We start from the raw sequence: 20,275 nt of genomic DNA, 5'->3' as shown, positions 1-20,275 counted from the left end.
CTGGTGCCTGAAGCCAGCCCGAGGCAGGCAGGAGCGAGGGCAGGAATTCTGAGCGAGAAATTAGTGTGAGTAATTATTAGTATTGGGTAATTATATCAGCGTCAGGATGAGGAGAAAGGTTAATATGTTTATTTATTTATTTATTTATGGTAAATGTCTTTTCCCCCGAGTGGGAAGGCAGGCAGGGTGGGCAGGAAGGAGTGTATTTCCGAGGGGGGCTGCTCTGATTAAATTGCATCCTCTCCCCCTTCCCCTGCCCCCAGCTACCCTGTGGCTGCAGGGAAGGGGAAGAAAGTGGTCCCTCACGGTGTCTGTAGGAGATGGGAGGCACCTTGTGCATCCCTTGTGCTGCTCTGCCATGTTATAATCCAAGCAGCCCATCCTCTTCCTGCCAGCCAGGATAGGTAAATTCATGTTGGGCTAATCCCGCTGAAAAGGCCCTGACACTTGGGTTCCCACCTCTTGTCTGCATGGCATGGGTACTGTGGGCAGTTAGGTCCTGCTTGGCGTGGGATAATGCTGGGGTCTGTCTGCTGTAGATGGAGTGGCATTCCTCAGGAGCCAGAATTGGGACCAGCACCATTTAACATCTTTGTTGGTGACATGGACAGTGGGATTGAGTGCACCCTCAGCAAGTTTGTTGATGACCTCGAGCTGTGTGTCGTGGTTGATATGCTGGAGGGAAGGAATGCCATCCAGAGGGACCTTGACAGGCCTGAGAGGGGGCCTGTGTGAACCTCATGAAATTCAACAAGGCCCAAGTGCAAGGTCCTGCACCTGGGTCAGAGCAATCCCAAGCACAAACATAGGCTGGGCAGAGAATGGATCTAGAGCAGCCCTGCAGAGAAGGGCTTGGGGGTGTTGGTTGACAAGATGTCAGTGTGCACTCGCAGCCCAGAAAGCCAACCATGTCCTGGGCTGCATCAAAAGCAGAGTGGCCAGCAGATCCAGGCAGGGGATTCTGCCCCTCTGCTTTTGTAAGAGACCCAACCTGCAGTGCTGTGTCCAGCTCTTGGACCCCCAACATAAGAAGTGTTGGAGTGAGTCCAGAGGAGGCTGTGAAGATGCTCAGAGGGCTGGAGCACCTCTGCTATAGAGACAGGCTGAGAGAGTTGGGGTTTTTCACCCAGGAGAAGAGAAAGCTCTGGGGAGATCTTAGAGTACCTTTGCGTCCCTAGAGCAGCTCCAAGAGAGCCAGAGAGGGACTTTTGACAAGGGCATGGAGTGATAGAACAAGGGGTGATGGCTTTAAACTGAAAGAGGGCAAGTTTAGATTAGGTATTAGGAAGAAATTCTTCACTATGGAAGTGGTGAGTCACTGGCACAGGTTGCTCAAGGGAGCTGTGGGGATGCCCCATCCCTGGGAATATTCAAGGCCAGGTTGGATGGGGCTTGGAGCAATCTGGTATAGTGGAATCAGGTAATTGGAACATGGGGGTTGGAACTAGATGATCTTTAAGCGTCCTTCCACCCAAACTATTCTATGATTTCATCATGCTATGGAGGAGCATCAGGATGTGTTTCCTGACCATGAGCTAACTCACAATCTCCTTCTGTGCCCTGCACTTTGGCAAACCAGAAAACAACTTGATTACCAGGTCTTCCAAATTTCATTTTCCTGAATCCCAAACTCACCTACAGAGTATCCTTAGCAGGGGGAGAGGTGCTAGAGAGAAGGGTTCTTGTGTGTGCACGGGCCCCCCCCCCCGAGCATCCTGACGTGTGTCAGGCTGGGCTTCAGCCCCATTTGACTACTGAGAGTATTTTTAGGTTCTTCCTGGAGCCTCAAATTAACTGGAAGTGCTTCATGTCTGTTGTTTTTTTAATACATCTCTTTCTCTTTCCCAGCACTGCGCAGTGCAATAATGTAATGGGGAAATTACCCCGCTAGTTAAAAATTACTGCCAGTGCGACATCCAGCCATAGATCTATTTTAGAACCAGGGTAAAACTCCATCGATTATTCTGTGCCGCAACTGCGGCCCATAAAAGGATTGGAAAGGTGTGTTTGTCACATTGCCATAGCGAGGTGGGGAGATGCTGCCTTGCTGGGGAGGGGGGGATATTCCCTGTTACCCTCCCCTGGAGAGCTGGCTTGGACAGGACTTTGTAGGGGACAAGCTGAGAGCTGGGAGGGGAGCAACCTATGAGGAGATGTGGGGAGGCAGGGTTGGGCTCTGGGGGTGACGCTGGGTACTACTGAGCAAGGGACACCGCAGGGCAGGTGTGCCACATGGCCCTGTACTACAGGTGTCAGGGGCTTGACCTCCTCTGATGTTTGGAGTAGGAACAAACATGGACCTGGGCAACAAGATACCCCTGCACAAAGGGCAGATAGAGGCTTTAGGGGCCTCTGGATTCCCCAGCATACAATGGTACCAAGTGTGGGGGTGATGGGGAGCAGAGTGTGCAGGGGTGGTAGCAAAGGATGCTGTGAAGTCAGATGAGTACTAGGACCATTCTGGGTTGTGACAAAGGCTCTTCAGTCCTGTGCAGGGATGTACAGGGGGTTTTTGGCTGTGCTGTGGGCTCTCAAGAATTAGCCTGGCCCTGCAAGCCCAGTCACCACATCCCTGGGGAGAGGGCGGCCCCTTTGCTCACTGCTATGCAGGACTCATCTCTCTCTGGTTGCTCAGGGGTCTCTTTCTTAATTAAATACATTTGTTTTGTAAAACTGCCTAAAAATAATCCGGGGCTGGTGCATGCAGGAGGCTGGCAGTGAATCAAAGGCGCCGCTCTAATTAAACGGGCCGGTTTGTTTGTGAGCCGCATACATTTCCATGCTAATCAGCTGCACACCGGGATCCTGCTTTCCCGACCCGTATCCTCCTGATTGGGAACTGTGCAAATGCTGGCAGCAATTTATTGCAGAAGAGGGACGAGGTGGCTGGGATGCTGGAGTGGCTGCTGCGGGGGTGCAAGGCTGTACTGGGCCGTGGGAGCGGGTGCAATGACCAGGGCAGGGCTGTGGGATACACTTGGGGGGTTCTTCAAAGCAATGGATATGCCCCTCTGCTGTGGGAGGATCCTGAGTCCTGCAGATGGAGGTGCTGGACCAGGTCCCTGTGTGTGCCAGCAGCAGCACGTAGCTGATCTTGGGCAGAGTTTGCGCTGTCTCTCTGGGCACGATGCTTCGCTGCCTGCTACTGGGCTTTTTGCAGAATGTGCTGCTGGCATGATTCCCATCCCATCCCATCCCATAGGAGCAGACCAGATCCCCTGAGCCGTTTCTCTGGCATTACCTCCCTTGAGGCTACCCTGTGCCAGGGGACAGCCCTAATCTGGGGGTATCATAATCGATGGCATGAGCAGGAAGTATCTGCGGCTTGCAGGGGTGGCAATCAGGTTATGTCAGGTAGCAGAGCTGAGTGCAGAGCACACACCCCTGTGTGGTGTGTGCCTCCAGCCCCATGGTGCCTCCTGATGTGGTTATCGCTGGTACAGCCAGGAACTGGTGTACTTAGGAAGAGCTTTAACGTAATTGTGAGCCATAAGGGGATTAAATCCTTCGCTGTGTTCCTGCTCAGGGAACAAAGGCTCTTTCTGAACCTCTATTGACCCCAAACTTCCTTGAGACCCTCTTGACTTCCCCGGTCACGAGCCCAAGTGTTTTCCCTGATGGATGGGGAGATGCAAGCCCTGCCTGCGTGCGCTGCAGCGTCCTGCCTGTGATGTGCAAGCTGCTTTTGGCACTGCTGTGGCAAAATGAGGTTTGATGCTTTGCTGCAAGCTGGGGGCTCATCTCCATGCTACAAGTTGGAGGGGCTTTGGGGCTGAGCAGCAGTGGGGGAGCAGGGCAGCATGTAGAAGGGTGCAGCGTGAGAACCAGGGACTGTGGCCTTGCTCCCTGGAGGGAGATGAATGCCATCAGCATGAATGTGATGCAAATGCACCAGACAAATGCAGTAAAGGGAAGAAGACATTGCAGTTTGCTCTTCTGGAAAGGGTTGAGATGTTTGCAGAACGGCAGGGGCGTGGCATGGCCACGCTGGTGTGGGACGGCAGGCAGCATCCCTAGTGGGGCACATTCCATATCCCACATCCTGGGTGGGGGTTGAGGTGCCTGTGGGATCATGCTCACCCCTCCTTGCTCTTCCTACAGATCCTGGTGGACTTGCCAGCTGAGAGGAAGCACCAAGCTCTGCAGTACGAGAATGTTGTGGCCCATGAGGGCAGCTCCATCCTGCGAGACCTGGTGCTGAGCCCTGACCGCCAGCACATCTACGCCATGACTGAGAAACAGGTAAGAGCCCCCTCTGCTCTCCTGACTCAGCAGCTCACACTGCAACTCCAGCCTGCAGTCCTGTGTGCTGGGAAGCCTTTTGGGGAGCTCCCTGATGGGGTCTATCCTTTACTTCCTGGGACTGGGGATGCCTAGAGACCCTGGGACAGCTCCTTCCTGCTCCTGTCTGCAGGGACTGGGGATCCCAGGGACAGCTCCTCCCTGCTCCTCTCTGCAGAAACACTGTCCCAAGGCATTAATTGTTAGCAGCAGCTGCTTGAAATTCCCATGGTCCCTGGGGACAAGGGTTTCCTGACCCTTCCCTTTCTGCAAGGCCATAAACCTCCTCCCTGTTCTGGCCATCCCCTCCTGAGCAAGAGTTTTATAGGCTAGCAGGAGATCCTTGCTCTGAACGACCTTTTCTCCTCTGGAGCAGTTGCTTTTGCATGACAGGGCAGAGGGGACATGGGCTGGTGCAAACCCAGACCCCTGGTGTGCACCCCTTGGTCCCTGCCTCTGCTTGTGCTGAGCCAACTGGAGGTACAGACCTAATCTGGATCTGGTGCTGCCATCCTGGCAGCACGATCTGGGCTCATGATAGGAAGTTTTGGTTGTCTTTGTGGGCATTTGCTTGATTCACAACCTGTGGGAGAGCTGCTGGTGTGAGTTCATCTGTTGGTGGGATGCATTGGAGGGGGTGATGCAGGTTCATGCCACTATGGTGGCACCATGTGGTGCCAATGGGGACACATGCCATGCCTGGTGGGGTGACACAAGGTGGCTGTGCTGGGACATGGTGTGCCTGTGCCTCGCAGCACCTCAGCTCCTCTGCCTAACCAGAAGTGTGTGCAGAGTGGGACTGCCAGGAGAGCTTGGAGTATAACAGCCTCCTGGCTGCTAGCCTGGGGGCTTGGGAGGGGGAAGGATGCTGGAGCAGGGAAATGGGTTTGTCTAGACAGCCCTGTGGGGACAGCAGAGCCCTTTCCTCGTTCGTCCCAGTGCCTATCTCTGGTTTCTGCTCTGCTGCTGGAAGCATGTGGCTTTCCAGATGGGGCAGGAAACTGCATTTTGGCTCCTCCATGCCACTGTCCTGGGCTGTGTTTCCATCGCGGGTTGTGTGTCTGTCCCAGGGCTGACTCAGCTAAGCCACCCCTCTGCGGGGGAGATGGTGGAGAAGTGGATGCCGAGGGGGCAGTTATTCTGACCTAGACTGGGGGTCTTGACCTGGACTGGGAATCTTCCCCAGGGGCCACCACAGTTGCTGGGAGCTGGCACTTGTCTGTGTAGGGTCTGCCTGAAAGGGACCCGCTGCCAATGCCCTTGTCACCACTTGCCTGAAGGAATGCCAGGGACAAACAAAAGGGAACACTACAGATATCCTCATCTGTATGCACCCCAGGGGGACTGGCTGGTCGGCTATCTCAGTCCTGTAGACATCACGCTGAGCCTGTGTCCTGCTGGGCTGTGAGGAGGGGGAACACCCCAGGTTTAGCCTTCAGGAGAGAAGTTTGCAAATTTTAATTAATGAGTGAGTCCTGCCCCGTGGGAGCAGTGGGGAAACTGAGGCACAAGTGTGGTGAGCACGGGCAGCTGCTCGGTGCTGCCGGCTCCTCGCAGCAGCTCCCTGCTGCGAACAGGCAGCTCCCTGCACCCCCTCCCTGTCACCCCTCTTCTCCTCCCCTCTCCTTAATAAAGCCCACACTCTTCCCTACTACGCTTGGTGTTATCAGAGTGCTGGTGGAAAGTAATTAAATGAACAGTTGTAACAGAGCTCGAAGGGCTTGGAGAATGAGGGGATTTTAATCAAATCTGGAGGAGCAATTAATAAAGAACTGGTAACCCTTTCGGAGCAGGGCTGCAGCAGCTGTGGGGTGCCCGGCCGGCACTGGGAACCGGTGTGGGGCTGAGCCTGCACAGCCCACTCCCAAACCCTGCAAAGATGCAACGATGAAAGGAGCTTGGTTGGGGTAAAAGCGTCTCTGGGGTGGATGTGTTGCCTACAAATGTGCTGCCTGGGCCTGGGAGAGGAGGGGGCGATGGTGAGGGGCTCAGCCTGCTCGCTGCTCCTGCCTCCTGCTAATGGGCCAGGGTGAGTCTGTGCTGGGTCTGTCTATGGTATCAAGGTGTGGGCACAGCAGAGAAACACTCAGCCTGTCCCCCTTCACTCTGTGCCTGTCCCCTGCAGGTGACGCGTGTGCCGGTGGAGAGCTGTGAGCAGTATGAGAGCTGCGAGCTGTGCCTGGGCTCCCGGGACCCCCACTGTGGCTGGTGCGTCCTCCACAACATGTAAGTACCACAGGATTGTCCCTGGGGCCATGCCAGCAACCTGCAGTTGGTAAAATGTGTCTGTCCCCACTGATGGTCTCTTTGGGGACATCCCTCCCAAGCTTTGTCCCTAAAATGTGGAGGGGTGGAGTGGTCCAAGGGGCCTGTCATCCCCTCCCACAGTGCCCAGGTGTGCTTATGAGCATCCATGCATGGTGAAGCTGCTGACAGGGCCTACTAATCCTGCCTATGGGCTCCTGGGTTCGGCATCCTTGTGCCAGTAAGAAAAACTGAATATAAAACACCCCCAGAAGTCCCATGGGAGAGCAGAGCTCCAGTATGGGCCTCGGGCACCCAAGATCCCTACCTGGACATCACCTCTGTGTCGAACAGTCTGTGTGCTGTGGTGTCAGCCCAAAGCCATGCAGGACCCCCTGGGGGATTCTGCTCCTCACCGTTGTGCTTTCACCCCCCTGCAGATGCTCACGCAAGGACCGGTGCGAGCGGGCGGACGAGCCCCAGCGCTTCGCCTCCGACCTGCGGCAGTGCGTCCAGCTCACCGTGCAGCCCAAGAACATCTCGGTCACCATGTCAGAGGTCCCGGTAAGACACCTCTGCTCCCCTCAGATTCCCCCCACCAGACACCTCCTGGCCCTCTGGAGGCAGCGGCTGGGGAGACGACAATTAAAAGTAACTAATGACTATGTGACAAGTGGGGAGAAAGGGGAAGAGAGGTCTGAGACAGATAAAACATAGCGAAGTGCAGGGCATTGATGAGGGCTGGCCATTGGCTCTGTATTGATAGAGATAATAAACCAGTTGATGATTATTCAGAAAAGACACAACTGAGCAATAAATATTTCTGCATAATACAAGCACAACCATCAGAAATGCCATTCATGGCCAGCGATCTGTCTAGTTCAATAACCTGTCTCTGACCCTCGCCTGAGGTAGATATTTTGGGATGAGGCTTTGATGCACAACTTGCTGCTCTTTCTCTGTGCAGACAGAAAGGTTGATGGACTTAGCTGAAGTATTTTCCAGGCCATTAGCACCATGAAGAGAACAAGAAACAGCATATACTAGCAATAAACTGCCAGGTCTGGGTATCCGGCACTCAGGAATCCTAAAAAAGTTGGCCAAGGAGTTCTATGGCCTGTGGATATTTTTAATAATATGACTTTGTAATAAATAATTGAATATTGAGAAAAGCCCCAGAAACATAAAAGGTGCTTATTTTTTTTCTTAGATGCAGAAAGGGCGAAATGGTCAGAGACTGTTTAGTTGGACTTTAGATTTAGAAAAACTAAAGAAAGAGCAGGTTCAGGATACACCTGAAAAAGATTTAAGGATGGGAATATAATTTATGCCAGTCAATGTGGTTTTATGTCTGACAAACCACATTTTGCTCTTTGATGAATTTATGACTTGAATTAGAAGAGGGACTGCAGGGATGTCATGTCTTTAGGCTCCTACAAGGCATTTGACTCAGTACAACACAACGTTCTGATTAAAAATTAGCATTATACAATATTGATAAAGCACGTGTTAAGTGGATTAAGAACTGGCTCCGTGACAGATCTCAAAAACTCCTCATCAGAGGGGAATTGTCACTGGATGGAAACAGTTTGGAAATCACTTCTGCAGGGGTAAATGTTCTTTGGTAATGTGGAGATAAATGCGATATAGCTGCAGATGGGACCTTCTGGAATGATGGCACTGGAGGGTGGAACGAGTGAGAGTTCCTTCAGAGCGGCTGGGTTTGAGTGTGACTGGTTTAGCAGAGAAGCTGGGGTTTGATATTGCCAAGTCTAAAGTTAAACATGGCTGAAGATGTCCTGGAAAGTGGTGCTGGGGCTGAGCCCTTTCCAGATGTTCTGGAAAGCGGTGCTGGGGCTGAGCCCTTGCTGTGCGGCTCGGTGCTCCTTGGGTAGAGCTGGGAGCTGGGCAGTGTTTTCACCCCTCAGGTAGTTATCTCCCTGCTGGGGTGGTTGACATAGGGATGCTGTGCTTGGGCTGGAGTCCAGCTTTCAACGGGAGAGACTGAAAACCTCCCGTAAACATCATGTAAATGAGTTGAAGGCTGGAGAAAATGCCTTGCAGTGAGAGACTTCCAGAGCTCAATCTGCTTAGCTTATCAAAAAGAAGATTAAGAGGTGACTTGATTACAGAGTATAAGTGCCTTTACAAGGAGCAAATATCAGGGACTAAAGGGCTTTTTAATCTATCAAGGAAAAGCATAACAAGAAGTAATGGCTGGAAGCTGTGAAAAATTCAAATTAGAAATAAGGCAAGCGTTTTGTAAAGTGAGAACTGCTGACCCTGGGGATGACTTTGTGAAGGAAGAGGTGGATTCCTCCCCTCCTCGACTCTCCCAGAGTGGGTGCCTTTCTGTGAAACACACTTCAGCCTTGACACTGCTCTTGGTTTCTGTAGAGAGGTGAGGTGTAATGGCTTGTGGTATGGCAAGGGCCGAGGATGGAGGCTGTGAGTCATTCCATCTCTTAACCCATTTAAATCCATGCTCCTTTCTTGAGCAGGGAGATACATGGATGGGGCTGTCTTGCAAAAGCCCAGAGCAGGTCTCCCCGCCACGTGTGGTGGCAGAGTAGGGATTGCACCCCATGTCTTTTCTGTTTGCTGGACTTACACAAAGAGGAGTTTTTTTGCAAATTTTCTGTGTTGATGCTCTTGCCACTCCTCCCCAGCTGGTCCTGCAGGCCTGGAACGTCCCAGACCTCTCGGCAGGAGTCAACTGTTCCTTTGAAGACTTCACTGAATCTGAGAGCCGCATTGAGGATGGGAAGATCTACTGCAGCTCTCCCTCTGCCAAGGACGTCATCCCCATCACCAGGGGCCGCGGTGAGCTTGTGCCCTGGGGTGGGAAAAAGCCTGAGACAAACCTTGTCCCATGTGTTGCCCCACAGGCAGATGTGGAAGAGCACAGTCCTCTGGTGACAGCAATCCCAGTCTTGAGATCTGGACCCGAGTTGGGTTCTCAGGGTGTAGGAGGGTGTAGGTGCTGCTTGTGGCTGGTCGTTGGTCTCCTCCAAGCCATGGACACAGCTACTTGGGCACAGCCTATGGCAGGGGAGTTGGAACTAGGTGATTCTTAAGGTCCCTTCTAATCCAAACCATTTTATGATTCTACTTGTTGACCACTCCTGGGCACCCTGGCCCTATTTCCACCTGTGGACCATTCCTGGGCAGATGTGCTTGTAGGTGGCCATGGGCTCTGGGAAATTCTCCTGACCCCAGGACTGTTAAACCCCCCCCCCTTCAGTACCACCAGTACAACCCAAGGCACCAGTCTCCATGCCAGCAGGTTATGTTCAGCTGTAGGGGCTCAGAGCTGTACTTGGACTCTCCTGGCCTGTTTGGTGTCTGAGTGGGGGTGGGTGAACACTCTCTTTTTATTGCCACATTTGGGTCATTTTGTTAGTTAACTGCATGGAGTGGGGATGCCCAGCTCTCTCCAGCACATCACAAGCCTTGAGCTGAATGCTGGGCCGTGGAGCGTATCCTTTCTGATGCCTTTTTCTGCCTGGGTCTCTCAAAGGGGACAAGCGAGTGGTGAAGCTCTACCTGAAATCCAAGGAGACGGGGAAGAAATTTGCCTCCGTGGATTTTGTTTTCTACAACTGCAGCGTTCATCAATCGTAAGTGGCCTGGACTTTGTGGGAGGGCTCTGGGAACAGATCGTTGGGATGGTGTGAGACTGGGAGAGAGTTCTCAGCTTTCCAGGTGCTAATGTTGCAATAGGAAAGGGCAGTTGAGTACAGTGGTGTTTACAGTGAGAAACCTCCTCCTTTTACCTGTGTAAACTGGGATGGTGACCAGAGTACCCACAGCTGGTTTGGGTGTGTGGGAATGTGTAGCATCAGGGCAGAACCTCACATCAAAACAGGACTTCGGGTTTGGCAGGACTTTGGGTTTGGCAGGACTTTGGGTTTGGCAAAATTTTGGAAGAAAAAGGAAGTTTACTGCATTGCAGACTGTAGCAATCAATCCATGTGACTGAAAATGCCAAGTGTCTTGTTATTCCTGGAAACAGTTAATAGGAGGGACTTGGCAATGCAAAAAGAGAAGCCTGTATTTTTCTGCCACGGTACCTGCTTCCCAGGCTTGCTGGAGAGGGAGCTGGAAAGTTACAGCAACATGGGATGGAACATGCTGCATGTCCTGGGGCATTTACCCAAGAATTTCCTGACTGGAAGTAATTGTGAATTTTCTTTCTTGTCAGGCTGCTGTGAAATCTACTCCTGTAAGGGTTTTTAGACAGCTTGAGATATGTGTTTGATAAAATAGAGGAGGTGTGGATTATTGATGTACTGTCTAAGCAGGGTGTCTAAACTCTCAAACCTCAACTCCTGGTGAGGAATTGCCAACACTGTGCTTGAACTGAGCTGTGGGACTGGAGTTGATGCTGGGGTGTGTTTGGGCAAAGAATTTGGAGCTCAAGAATGCAAGTGATTTCATTACTCTGCCAGGAACCTCCCATGGATGGTGACACTCCAGCTGATCAGTAATTATAGATAAGCAAATGCCTTTTGGAAGTCTTTTTGCAAAGTGTTAAGTCTGGCTCAGGGACTCTGCTGGAGTTTGCTCCTCCAAAGCCTGTTTGGAGTTCCACCTTGATCAGGGAAAAGCAGGTGAGATGCAGGCGCCCTGGCTGGGCATCCGGAGTGAGCTCTGGGAGGGATGTGTCAGAGAAGGCCCCTGCAAAGCTCCTGCATCACAGGGATTCCTGCCCTCCCGCTCTTTGCTCTTTGCTCCTGGGAGCCCTGTGCTGGCGAGGGAGGAGAGAGTTTGCAAACTTGACTTTCTGCCTCACCTTGACTCCGAGATGAGCTTTGTCTCCCTTCACGTCCTGTGGTTTCAATAACATTAGCTCAGCTTTGGCTCAGGCTGGCTGCATGTCATTATTTTGCAAATCAAAAACTAGATATGACTTTTATTTTTCTAAATGAAAGAAAGATGACTTTTAAGTACAAATGGCATCAGATTTGGTCCAATCAGCACTCCGATGGGAAGAGGTGGAGAGGGAATTGGCATTTTATTTTATGTGCCTGACACAGAGGGGGGAAAAAACCCTATCCCCCCCCCAAACAAACCTACAACAAAGAGCCCTGACTGATTTATTACTGCGTTGATGTTTAATTTTGGATGCATTATTTAAAAAGGCTAATTATGGATGCATTAATATTTATGGGCTCCAGTTGGAGCTGATAGAAAAGTCCATGTTCTAGGCTGGTGAACATTATTATTATTTTTTTTTATGTCAAGAGTTTTAGTTTGGAGGTAGTTTTAACTATGTGACCTGCAGTCGAATCATAGCCAAAGAGCATGACAATACCTCCTGGGATGATGCAATACTTTTAAATACCATTTGCAGACAGGCGTCTTTAATGGATCTCTCTGGAGTTAATAGCCTTTCAGATCCAGGTTTCATATTTTGTGGAGGAAAATCTATACGTCAGCCTGATAAATTCTGTATTAGGAACAATATGGTTTTCCATGAGGCTAATGTCTTTCCTGTGGAGATCTCTGATCACTGTGCATTACGTTTTCTTTTTGTATTTGGGCAGTTTTGCTTAGGTTGGAAGCCAGAGTTCTGCATGTCAAATCATTTCTCAGCTGAGGGTGAAATGTTTAGGCGAGATTTTTCAGATGGTTGTGGAGAGATGGGAGGATTATAAGGCAGCTCTTTGCTGATGTCAGCTGGGGTAGCTCCAGGGAAGCCAACGCAGCTCCACCGTGTGCGCTGGAGAGAGTCTGACCCTTCTTATTTTCAGCAGACATCTGGAAAGGCATCAGCAAAACACGCTGCTGAAGCCCTTTTGCAGGCTGTGGGGCTGGTCCTGGTGCTGTGTGAGCATCCTGGCTCTCGTTTCCCATCACCTTGCAAAACTGTTCTTCCCATGCATTTCCAAGGACTCCTTGAACCCACCTGGTCCAGGGAGGGGTTGCAGAAGGGAAAATGCTTCTGATCCCTTCTCCTGCAGTTAAGGAGGGTCCAGAGTGGGTTGTGCTGCCTGTATGTTTGGCTGTGATGATCTGGGCTGAGGGGGGTGCCTTCCAGTTAGAGCTCCATAGCTGTCCTGTCTGCTGTAGCAGGGCTAAATAGTGTCACCTGTGTGGGATTGTGCCCTTCACAGACTGGCACCACTGATTCATGGGGTACTTTGTGCAGGGTCTCTGGGAGCCCTGGTCTGAGACTTGTACCCTCTCTGGGGCTCCATTCCTCTCTAGCAGAGTCACCTTGGAAGCTTCTGGGGATCCCAACTTTGTGTATCGCACCCCAGCAGACTCAGGGCTCCCGTGGGGCTCAGGCGGGTGTTACCAGGCAGTGGCATCTTTTGGGCATCTTGCTCCTAAAGGTTTGTGCATCCCCTCCTAAAGCAGGGGATGCTTCTGGCTGAGCTGTGGGAGATGAACTGAATGGGGGAGTAGAAACTAAGAGTTCAATGCAGAGAAATGGGGCCCTTGCAAAGGGGGACGTGGGTGGCTGAGGGTTGCTGCCAGCCCATGGCAGGAGAGCAGGGCTGCTCATGCAGGCTCCCCTGCATCTCCTGGAGACAGGCTGTGGTTCCTGCAGTGGAGGGCATGATGAAAAATGCCATGGCAGGGACCAGGATGGATTCCCTGGGGGGGTTTCTGATGGGACACAGATCACGAGTAGGCATTTAAAGGCCACTCGGCACCTTTGATTGTCTTAATGAATCAGCCAGTCCAGCGCCTGCTCGGGCAGATGTTGAGGTTGTCTTTGTCAGTGTTAAACTCCCTCTTCAAAGCATTTGTGGGGAAATGAGTTCCCTTTCAAGATAAAGATGTAACACCAGGCTCCCTGCCTGCCTCTGGCAGTGCCCGCTCTTGCTGGTGGGCTGGGTGAGCGGGGAATCCTCACTGAAAGCCAGTGAGCAATTCCAGGGAATACTAAGATGTATTTATTCTCACTATTTCCATGTTTCCTTGCTGGATTTCTTCTCTGGAAACTGTTTCATAAATCCTGTTGTGGTTTGGCTTTTTGGAGAGTGCGGCTGTGGGAAGGGAGCTGGCAAGTGGAGTTGGATGGGGAAGAAGATGAGAGCCTTTGGTGCTTCCTTCAATTTTGTGGGCAGGTTTTGCAGTGCTGCTGTTTTTTCAAGCACCAGCATGCCCAGTGCATCACCAGACTCGACTCCCTGCCAGCATGTCCAGCCATTGCAACGTGGAAGCAAAAATCCAGGTGGTGGCACCAGGAAAGGAGAAAAATCACAAGTCAGCAGGTCTGACGCTGAGAGGGGATCTGAGCATCCTGGAAACCTGTGTTGGTGTCTCCAATCTGGGAGGTTGTCATGGTGCTACCAGCCTTGTGGTTGTGCCTTGCTGCAGTGGGAGCTGTGACAGTCGGGTCCCATCGTCTGTGGGGTGATGAATTTCTGCAAGAATGGAGCAGGGGCAGACATGCCAAATGGCTTTAACTCCTCCAGGCTGAAGTGAACTACTGTGGCTCTATCCCACAGGTCAGGCTTTCCCTATAAGCCTCCATTAAGTAAATGGGATTTTAATGTGTGTCCCAAGGGCTGGGAGCAGCGGGGCTGTGCCAGTAAGGTGGGGCTGGGCTGCTCTGGTGGCCAAGGCACCCGCTGGCACCCGTGGAATGATGCCAGTCCTCGTGCCACTGGGCTCCTCGCTGCAGCCTTTCTGTATGCCCGCACACGGCCTGGCTGCTTCTCTGCTGGGCCAGTGCTGCTCGTTTCCAGATGCTTACAGATGCTTTCCTTTCAAAGGCATGGACAGATGGCTGCAAGCAGTTGAGTGAGTGTATCTGGGTTTGCATGGCTGAGCTGCATGGTGGTAACAGATCCCTGTGTATTCCTGGGCTGGGGCAGGTGGAAAATCTGTAGGATGGCCCCAGAGACAGCTTGGGATAACCTAGTTTATGTCATGTTTCTTGTGAATGAGGAGGGCTGGTACAACCTGATGTTGTGTTTCAGTGAGGGGAGGCAGCTGAGGATGTTTCAAGGGAATTACCTTTAAACCCAGAGCATGATTCTGCATCCTTCAGCACGATGATGGATGACCCACCCATCCTGTGGTGGGTCAGCATGTCCAGCTGTTACCCTGTGAGTAAGGACTTTGGCAAAACCCAGCAGCAATGGAATAGCATTGGACTTGTGTCAAAAGGACAGAAATTGATTGAGATGGGCAGAGATGGAAGGAGGCAAGAGCTGACCTTCCACCCCATGCCTGTCCTGGCTTTGGGTCTGGGCATTCGTCAGAAAGCTGCCTGTAGGTCTGTGTAGGGGCTGGGGGGGACACTGACAGTCTGGTCCCACAGCTCTTCAGGATTTCCCCTCTTCCTGGGGCAGAGAGATGGATATGAAGCCCAAAGCACTGCAGTTCAGCCCCTCAGCCCTGACAGCTGCTGCTCCAGATGCAGGCTATGCCGGAGCTGAGTATTCACTAAGGAAGCATCTTCCTGCCAAGAGGAGGTCTGAGCAGCAGTCAGGGGGCTCACAGGCGGCTGTGCTGTGCCTGCACAGATGCTGTTTTCATCAACACGGTGTTTATACTTCCCCTTTTTTAATGGACCTCCCCTGCTCTGCTCTTGGTGCCGTTCAACTTGCCCCTGTCCCTCCTCCCTGCCCTTTGCTCCCCATTCTTCCTTCAGTAATGCGCTGCTCCATGGAAATAGCCTCAATCTCTGTGTGTATGTATGTGTGTGCAATGCTTGCACCTCCTGTCCCTGTCATGTTTGCTGCTCAGGCCTATCTCACTCCTGTGGATGCTGGTTTTGTTTTCTGCCCTCACTGTTCAGTGTGATGAAGAGCTCTAGGCTCCTTCGGGCATGTGGCACGCCTGGGGCTGGGAGAGCAGGAAGGAGACTAAATGAAGAGCCTGGACCCAGCACTTCTGGCTCCCCGTGCTTCCCATCAACTACAGCTTTGCTTCAGGTCAGGCACAGAGACAGGCAGCTATGACCTTTCTGTGGTGGCCAGAGGTGGCTTCTGCAGAGCTGCCCGCACACCCAGCAAGGAGTCGGTCCTCGAGGCCACCTCTGGGTCTGGACTCATCCTGTAGCAGTGCTTGTGGCCCTGGAGAGGCTTCTTTGCTGTCATTCTGCTCTCTCTGCACCTCTGCTTTTCTGCAGCCGTGTCGGGTGTTTCCCTAGCAGGCCTAACCAAGTTTGGGATCAGTTAGGGAAGTGGAGGGAGCAGTGTTGGGAGGTGTTGACCCAGCTGTGCAGTGAGTTGTGGGCAAGCATGGAGGCGTGGTGATGCTCTGGCTTTGTCCCTGATGCACTCAGAGGTGGGCAGAGCTGCCCTGATGCCTGCAGGGATGCCTGCTTTGGCAGGGGGAGGTTGCAGGCCCAGCAGTGAGCCTGGACTTGTTTTGGGATGGGGCACTTGGCACAGAGTGATCCCGAAATGCTGCTCTGAGTCTGGTGCCACTCCTCTTGCATGAGGACATCAGGAGGCAAGGGGGGCATTGCTGGTGGGTCTGACCTCCTTCTCCCTGCCTTACCTGGGCTTCATCTCCACCTGGCACCTGGCTGGGCTGGGGAGGAGGCAGATGGGGAGCAAGCTGTGGGTCCATGTCTGTGCTGAACCCCCTCCATCAGTTTTCTTCCTGGCTGGGCTTCTTGCTCTCCTGGCACGCTTCAAGGAGGGGAGCACTTCAACACATGAAGGAGAGCCTCCCTCTAATTATCAGGAGTGATGAAAACCTCTTAGGCAAGAAGTGATGAGGGAAGAGTGCCTGACCGTGGGAAGGAGAGAGACGGCACAGATGGCATCGCGCTGCCGAGCAACCTGCTCCTGTGCCGGGAACAGACAGCAGTGGCACACGGACACACCGGGGATATGGACACACTGAGGATACAGCCCCAGCCACACTGCCAGCCTGACCAGCAGCTGGGGGTCCCTGCCTCAGCTCTTCCCTGGGTTTTCAGGGAGCTGGAGTGGTCAAATAGCCGTGCAGGAATGAGGCAAGCTGGAAACAGGGTTCCACCGTGTTACTGGCACCTGTGTGCTGACTTACTCACCACTTTGTCCAGTCTTTGGCTGGGGGTGGGAGCTGACCCAGACAAGCTCTAAATGCAGCAGGGATGCTGGAGATCAAGATATGTGTGGTGAGTGCTCTCACGGTGGCATTTGATGTCCTTATGGCTGATGGAGAACCTCGGCAGAAGGGAGAGTGTGAAAACCATCTAGGGGGATGGGGCTTTAGGAATGGCTCAGTTAAGTTAGAAGCAACTGGGTGGGCTGAAGTAGGAAGGGGGAACCATGCATCTCAGGCTGTATGTGGAGGATAACCTGAGATCCCTTGGCAAGCAGAGACCAGAAGGCCAGCTGGGACCTGTAGTAGTTAAATGGCAAAGGAGACCCTCAGGTGAGAAGAGTCCTGAACTAGCCAAGATTTGGCTTTGGTCCTGAAGAACTGCAAAGTGGAACTGCAGCTCTTGGGGCTGAGCTCCCTGGGGCAGGGCTGCATCGGGAGCTTCACCCAGCTTTGAGACGGCTTGTGAGGTGGTGGAAAGGGGACTACGATGTTTTTTGTAGACCCCAGAAGAGCTGGTGACTGGAAAATCTCTCCTTTTGCTGTGGGGGGAGGGGGAGGCAATTAGGCTTGGTAGTTACGCCCCAGCATGTGGCTTGTGACTGCTAGTACCATGCTTCTCTCATACATGACCTCTTTGTGGCTGCACTACTCCCATGAGGATTAACCTGTGTGTTCCCTGTCCGGCTCCTCCACATCCTGTATTTGCCTGTCCACTGGTTGTGCTTGAGCCCTTAGCAGGAAGACAGGAGCTGTCCTTTGGCTTTGTTTGTGTTCCCCACACCCCCACTCTCTGCACCTCCCTCCATCAAAGCAACCAGAGATAGGGGGCTGTGGCTCTGCTTTTAAGTTGAATCTCTGCAGCTGAAATAAAATTGCATATATTTGCATAAGGAGCATCTCAATTAGCATATTTGTGGGTAAAGCTAAAAGGGCTGTTCATTTGGAAGTGAAAATGTGAGCGAAACATGGAAATGACTTCCAACCCCCTTTGCAAGCAGCTTAATTAAATATTTCCTTAGTGTGTGCACATGGATTTGGGAAGCTCTTGCTGTATATGTAATGGTGTGTGAAACCCCAGGGCAAGCTGGAAGCTGTGGGCCTGTGAAGCCTTGGGTGTGTGTTTGCACTTTGGGCTGCCCTCACCCTGTGGCTCCCTCGTGTGCTGTCCCCACACCTCCAAAGTGACAAGTCTGCTGGAGGGTGAGGGATTCAGTGTGCCAGGCTCTGCCACCAAAGATCTCTTCTCCAAGAAGATTGTCTTTCTGCTGCCTCACAGGGTGATGCTGTGTTTTCCTGTCATTTCCCAGGGGTAGAGGCAGAGAGGTAGCTGTGATTTAGGAGCAGGATTGGGCTGGGCAGGGCTGCCTGCCTCCTGCCAGAGCTGTGTTCAGAGAAAAGCCTGTCTTTGTTTAAATATAATTGCTTTGGGCCTGATCCTTTTGATGCTTGGATCAGTGAGTGCAGGTATCAGCCTTCTAAGGAGAAAACTAGTACTGCTGCTTTTTTCCCTTTCCTTTTTTTTTTTCTTTTTTAAAGCCAGGCTGATTATTTTTACTGCCTTTTAGCTTATGCTTCAGCAGCTCTCCTGTCTCCTCCTTGGGAGAGCAGCTTGGGCTGCATGGACATGTCTGATGCAGACCTGCCCATTTGTGCACTAAATGTGGGATGTGGCTGCAATCCTCCCCCAGGACAGCTCAACCCCTTCCCTCCTCACAGGGGTGAGGACCCCGAAAGCCACCACAGGATCCCCTGTGCCTGCCAACAGGGATGCCTTGTGTACTGAGAGGGTGTGCATTTGGGGAGGATAGCGAGGGGATGTTGGGTTGCTGCTCCTGTGAATGGTTCCACAAGGAAGGGACTCTTTGTGTCCCCTCCTGTGCTGGGGAGAGGCATCGGGTCCCTGGGCTGGTTTCTTTGGTAAGAGGAATGTAGAGCAGAGCATGGGCATCCTGGCATCCCTGGGTCCCTGAGGGCATCCCCCAGAAGAAACAGGGAGAAAGGAGCAAGAGCCTGCACAAAGAGCTTGGAGAGGAGGCTGGGGAGAGAGACGGAAGCGTCTGGGGCTGGAGGGAGGGGGTGGGAGCGCACAGACACACGCGCGTGCGGCTGTGGAGGGCTGGGGATGAGGGGGCTGAGGGAGGGGGTCACACACAACCTATTGTGAGCAGCTGAAAGGCCCTACAGTCCCGAAATGTTAATCTGACCCAACCTTTCGCTAGTTATAATTCTCCTCTCAATGAGCGTGCATTAATCTGGCCCTTTCTCCCCTGTTCCCCTGCAGTGCAGAGCCCTTGTTCTGCTGCCTGTTGCTAAAATCGCCTTTCAGTGAACCCAAATAAAGCTCCCAAAGTCTGGAGCTTGGCCCCTGCGAGAGTGGGGTGGGCAGGGTCAGTCTGCCAAGCGGAGGAGGGAGTGTGGTCACTCCGACTGGGACACAAACTCTGTGGTGTCAGAAAGGCCGTTTCCCCACCTTACCGTGGGCAAAGCCTGGGGATTCAGAGTGAGTGGCACCTCCCTTCCCAACCTGCTGGTGCACGACCCTTGCCTCATGGATCGAGGGTCCTTTCCACCCAGAGATACTGGGTCCTGCTGAAGCATCCCAAGAAGTGCCCCTGTGGACTCTGCCTCGATGCTGCCCTGACACTGCCCACTTCTCTCTCTCTGCAGCTGCCTGTCCTGTGTGAACGGCTCCTTCCCCTGCCACTGGTGCAAGTACCGCCACATCTGCACTCACAACGCTGCCGACTGCTCTTTCCTGGAGGGACGTGTCAAGTTCTCTGAGGTAAGGCAACATCAGACTGCTCCCCTCTCCTGCCCCAGTCTTCTCGTGGCTCCTTAGAGGGCCACAGGACAGACCACTTTGGAAACCATTCCTACTGCCTTGCTTGGGGTGCTGGGAATTGCCTGAGAAGCAGTGAGGGGGAAATGGGAAATGCTGCTGGGACTATGTGCTGGTAGAGAGAGGCTGTGTGGCTGAGGAGAGGCAGCTTGGGAAGTTGGGTGCAGCCGGGAGCACTTTAGGGTGAATGAAAGAAAAAACAAAGGCAGAGACGCCAAAGCGTTTTCCTTTGATGTCTGTGAAGGGAGCAAGCTTGAACTGTCATTGCAGAACGACTTGTTTTTGGAGAGGGAAGGTTGAAGTCTGTAAAACAAACCATTTTGCTGCATCTCACACCTTCTTCGTCTCAACTACTTTGCTAAAGAGCATGTTCTTTTGTGGGGGTTCATCCTGCGCAGCATCCATGCCACCCACTGGGGAAACCTGTCACTGGCAGTGTGCTTGCAGGACGTTCTGGTGTCCCCAGCCTGTGGTAGCATCGCTGGCTGCTTGGATTGGGTTTGGAGGTCTAGCAAGCCACTGCTGGCTTTACAGTAAATGCTGATTTGGGTCCTGAAGGGAGAGTTACGGGAAGGAGAGTTTCTCCTCTGTCCTTATTCTGGAAGGAGGCTCTGGTTGAACTTACCTGGGTTTTCCATTGCCTGTGCGTGGGCCCAGTGGGAAGGGTCCTGCTGCCTGAGGGGGGATTCACTAGCATGAGAAGATTGGAAAAAGCTGCTTTCTCCTAGTTTATGCCCTGAAGAAATCTAGTGAGGATCTGCCCATCCCAGGCATCCAGAAGCTTGCTCTGAGGTCACACTTCCAGGCAGCCCTGGCATTGCTTCTGCAAACGCAACACGTGGTGTCCAGACCACTGGAGCACAGCGACTCTCATCTGCCCATTCACCTCATTGAGGTGGCTGC

The 20,275-nt window shown here is 52.6% G+C and overlaps 1 protein-coding gene across 1 annotated transcript in view; it reads left to right on the top strand.

The window, feature by feature from the left end:
• The window catches only part of PLXNA1 (plexin A1), a 101,261-nt gene that overhangs the window by 32,114 nt on the left and 48,872 nt on the right, over nt 1-20,275 (top strand). Inside the window, exons 3-8 of the mRNA XM_064667499.1 lie at nt 4,102-4,242; nt 6,407-6,507; nt 6,966-7,089; nt 9,195-9,348; nt 10,046-10,145; nt 19,201-19,315. Coding sequence (XP_064523569.1) covers nt 4,102-4,242; nt 6,407-6,507; nt 6,966-7,089; nt 9,195-9,348; nt 10,046-10,145; nt 19,201-19,315 — 735 coding nt within the window. The remainder of the gene's footprint in view (nt 1-4,101; nt 4,243-6,406; nt 6,508-6,965; nt 7,090-9,194; nt 9,349-10,045; nt 10,146-19,200; nt 19,316-20,275) is intronic.

Source organism: Pseudopipra pipra, chromosome 11 (genome assembly GCF_036250125.1).
Source record: "Pseudopipra pipra isolate bDixPip1 chromosome 11, bDixPip1.hap1, whole genome shotgun sequence".
Taxonomy (NCBI): domain Eukaryota; kingdom Metazoa; phylum Chordata; class Aves; order Passeriformes; family Pipridae; genus Pseudopipra; species Pseudopipra pipra.
This window is presented reverse-complemented; position numbering and strand designations above follow the sequence as displayed.